Below are 3,960 nucleotides of genomic sequence, written 5' to 3'. Positions count from 1 at the left end.
ATGCAGTCCTTGGGAAAGACAGTCACCCTAGGCATTAACATATTCCCCAAAATATCAGTTTGCCCCCTGTTGAGCCGTGTGTGTGTGTTGAAAAGTGTTCCAAGGGCAGCATTTGAGTGCTGCTGTCACCACTCTTGCTATAGAGGTCCTGCTGTTCTGCCCCTCCTCGACTTCATTCCGACACAAAACTATTCCTTTTCAAAAGCTCTGTGTTCCTCCCCCCTAATATTTATTAACTCAGGGCAAATAAAGAGGATCATGGCTTTCGCCCACTCTGAGATGGATGAGCCATTTGACTACTTGTTCAAGATCATTCTGATTGGAGACTCCAATGTGGGGAAGACATGTGTGGTTCATCGCTTCAAGTCGGGGCAATACCACACAAAACAGCAAAACACGATTGGGGTGGACTTCACAGTGCGTTCGCTGGAGATTGATGGTAAGAAGGTGAAGGTAAGCAGGGGCAGGAAAATTGGTATACAGGTACTTGCCTGGGTTCCAGGAGGCACTGCAAGCCCATTGCCAGCTAAACTGAGGATCATAGGTGAGGATAATGATGCAGGCACTTTCCTGAATCTATATAGGGTGCCCAGATCATGAATGACTGTGTGAGATTTTGCAAGAACAGAAAAGGAATGTTCAAAATAGTTTGCTGCTGCCTCAACCCCTGCTCTAGAATAACTATGCACATTTGTACAAGAAACTGTCTAGGACTTTAAGAGACAGATATGTGACATCTTCTCCAAAGGCCTACAAGTTTCCTATTTCCTGTGCATGGGTAAGGAGGAATCATCAGAGTATGGCATCTGATTAGAAGCAGGAAGGAGGGACAAGCATTGTAATTGAAAACACCAAGATTCAAGGAATAGTCAGAGTTGGTGCTACTGATCAGATTCACAAGCCATGCAAGATGTAGAAGCAAGCGAGTCTGGTGCTCCAGAGAGCTAGAAGAACCGATTCCAGGGAGAGGGAACAGTTTCTAAAGGGCACTTGTCAGTGCATTTGTGTACAATGAATATACTGTACATGCTGGCAGGCAGAAACATAAGGAGCTTCTGCAAAGGGATGTTGAAGCCACAGGGCAGTGATTAATCCTCCAGGTTTTTGAATTGACATCTTGTTAGTCTTCCAAACTTCTGACACTGTTATTTTTTTTTTAATGTGGATTTTTGTGAGCCACCCTGGGAGGACTTGGTCATGAAGAACAAGACTACATGAAATAAACCAAATGGGAATAATGGCAGGGATCAGAGACAAGAATCTTAGCAGTACAAAATTTGTCACCGGTGCTTGGGCAGTGATGGAGAGTAGTATGGTTCTTTGCCTATCTCTCTGGTAACCCTCATATCCTTGTACTGAGAACCAATGTCTGGACCTGACAACCTGTTGTTGTATTGCTAAAGGCTCTGCTCTGCCTTTCGTAAGCTGTATTAATTTCCTCTGCCATCATCTGTTGTCTACCTGTTTAAAAACCAGGTGGTTATATGAGAAAGGCAATTGTCCTTTCATAGTTTAGCAATAGCTCAAAATATACACTGCAGCTATTGAGGTGTAATGTGACAGGCTCTACATTTGAATAGTCCCTTGGTGTTCATGCATTGCAACTGATTTTTTTACAAAAATGAGAAGTGCAGAAAGCGGTATTATGTGTTTTATTTTGTTATTGCTGGATAAAACCCATTTCTATCCATAATACATCTGTGATGCCAACAGTACGTAGAACTGCCACAGAATCCTTGGCTGCTGGCATGAAAGGATTGCGCTGTCGTAACTGTCCACAAAATAACCAAGCTGAGAGCAGCAGAATCAGCTTGTAGCTATTCCAACATTCTCATCAGCTCCGTGTTTTGATTAGTTTGCAACCCCAATTTTAATGTTTCACTGATCAATATTTTCAGAACCTCAGATTTCCTTTGCTATACTGACAGGTGTGAGATGCCTTACAAGGTGCAATGCACTAACTTGCTATTTATTTGGTCTGCAAAATCTCAAGTTACTTGTAAGAGGGAAGGGCAATCACTGATGGGGAGGGGACTGGCTGCCTCACTTGCTTTTATCACCCTTTCAGATACAAGTGTGGGACACAGCAGGCCAAGAACGATTTCGGACAATAACCCAGAGTTATTATCGTAGTGCCCATGGTGCTATTCTTGCCTATGATATGACTAGGAGGTCCACTTTTGAGTCTATTCCTCATTGGATTCACGAGATTGAAAAATACGGCGCAGCTAACTTGGTCTTGATGTTGATTGGTAAGAAACAATTTCTATCGTCCACAACATGCGTTTCTATGTGTCTGCTCGATCTTGCTGTGTAACTCTGACTTTAAAGCTGCAAGGTAAAGTCAGAATGAATAGTGGTGCTCATTGGAGTTAGGAGATAAAACCAAGAGAAATGGAAAAAATTGTAAGAAGCTTGATTAAGTCTGTCATCAGAACGGAATCTTTTTATTGTAAAAGAATGCAATTTTAAGCATACATACTGGTAGGTCAGTGCTTAAAATGACAATCTGTCATGACCCACGTAGCTTTACTAGACAAAAAAGTGTTGGAGAATATTTATTTAAGCATTTAATAATCAGGATGCTAGAGACCTTGTGTATATACTGTGTGTATGTGTGTGTAGACATTTGCTACATTCTCCCTAGAAATGGAGTTGAAGGGCTGTTCTCCCAAACCCTTACAGTCATTCTAGGATACGCGGAAGACTGAACTGGAGTGCAATATATGCTGTTAGGGACTTCCAGTCCAGACAAAAAGCTGAAATGATCTCCTGATCTCTAGGACACCAATTACTAGAGATAAAATGTCACATTTTCCAGTTAATTTGTGAGTATGAAGATTAGCTCATACCACAGGTTAGCATTTCAGCCATGAGAGCAGTATCTACATCTGGATTGTTGTTGCTGCTATTTTATTCTGCAAACTGGGCAAGCAAGAGTGGTTGCAATTTTTTTAATATTTCAGAAAGTCTTCCTGACCCACCAAAAATCAGCTTTTGACCCACAGTTTGGGAAGCACTGTGCTTCACTGCCTATTGAAAGCAATGGCATTGAAAGGAAATAGAGCTGTCTGGTTAAAATTCTGAAAAATATTGCAAACTAATCTTGAACAACAGGAAATAACTGAATCTAGTCAATCATTGGCTGAAAATCTGAGACAGGAAAGAAAATTTCATTTTGAAGAAATGTGTTGACACTGACACAATCAGAGTAAGGTGCCAGCTGTTTGAGACTTTTTGTCTTGATTCTTAATATTTCCTTTGACTCTACTTGTCTAACATCCTTGAAAGCTGAAATGCCTTTAATCCTATTTCAAGGGAACAAGTCAGATGAAACAGACAAGCGACAGGTCCTGTTTGAAGATGCTTGCACGTTAGCAGAGAAGCACGGTCTCCTCGCAGTACTGGAGACGTCGGCCAAGGAGGCACAAAACGTTGATGAGGTCTTCACACTGATGGCAAAAGAGCTGATGGCTAGAAATGCCTTGCAGCTTCACGGGGAGCATGGCCGTTCAGATAGCATCCATCTAGACAGCAGGCCAGTGATTGCCACTCAGGCTGAGAAGTCCAGCTGTTCGTGTTGATGAGATGCTTCAAGCAGCAACTGGGATCACGCCTGAGGCAGATGCTCTTACACGAATCTTCTGCCTAGCCTTGCATCACCATCCTGATACATCTCAGTAATGGGATTTTGGCCTATTATCCAGAAGCAGGTGCCACACTGGCCAGATGGCCGAAGCAGGCTGCAGTGGCCCAAACTGGCTGTACTTTCAATGAATGATATGAGGGGGGTCTGTTGGCTGCACTAGCTACTGGAAAATTACTGAAGATTTTTGACCTAAGTAGGTAGCCATCTATGAGTGTGTTAAGAGTTGCCCTGTCAGGCTTATGTTGACTTTCAGCAGTGGCTGTAGAAGGAGATGGTAAGTTTACTTGCCCACCTTTACAGCTTCTTTCTTT

The 3,960-nt window shown here is 42.6% G+C and overlaps 1 protein-coding gene across 1 annotated transcript; it reads left to right on the top strand.

The window, feature by feature from the left end:
• Positions 1–258: 258 nt before the first annotated feature.
• On the top strand, positions 259–3,584 carry RAB19 (RAB19, member RAS oncogene family). Its single transcript, XM_066633370.1, has 3 exons — positions 259–453; positions 2,069–2,252; positions 3,319–3,584. The coding sequence occupies exons 1-3, from the start codon at positions 259–261 to the stop codon at positions 3,582–3,584; spliced, it is 645 nt and encodes a 214-aa protein (XP_066489467.1).
• Positions 3,585–3,960: the final 376 nt, after the last annotated feature.

This window comes from Tiliqua scincoides, chromosome 7, assembly GCF_035046505.1.
Source record: "Tiliqua scincoides isolate rTilSci1 chromosome 7, rTilSci1.hap2, whole genome shotgun sequence".
Taxonomy (NCBI): Eukaryota; Metazoa; Chordata; class Lepidosauria; order Squamata; family Scincidae; genus Tiliqua; species Tiliqua scincoides.
Note: the sequence above shows the minus strand (reverse complement) of the source record. Positions and strands in the feature narration are given on the sequence as shown.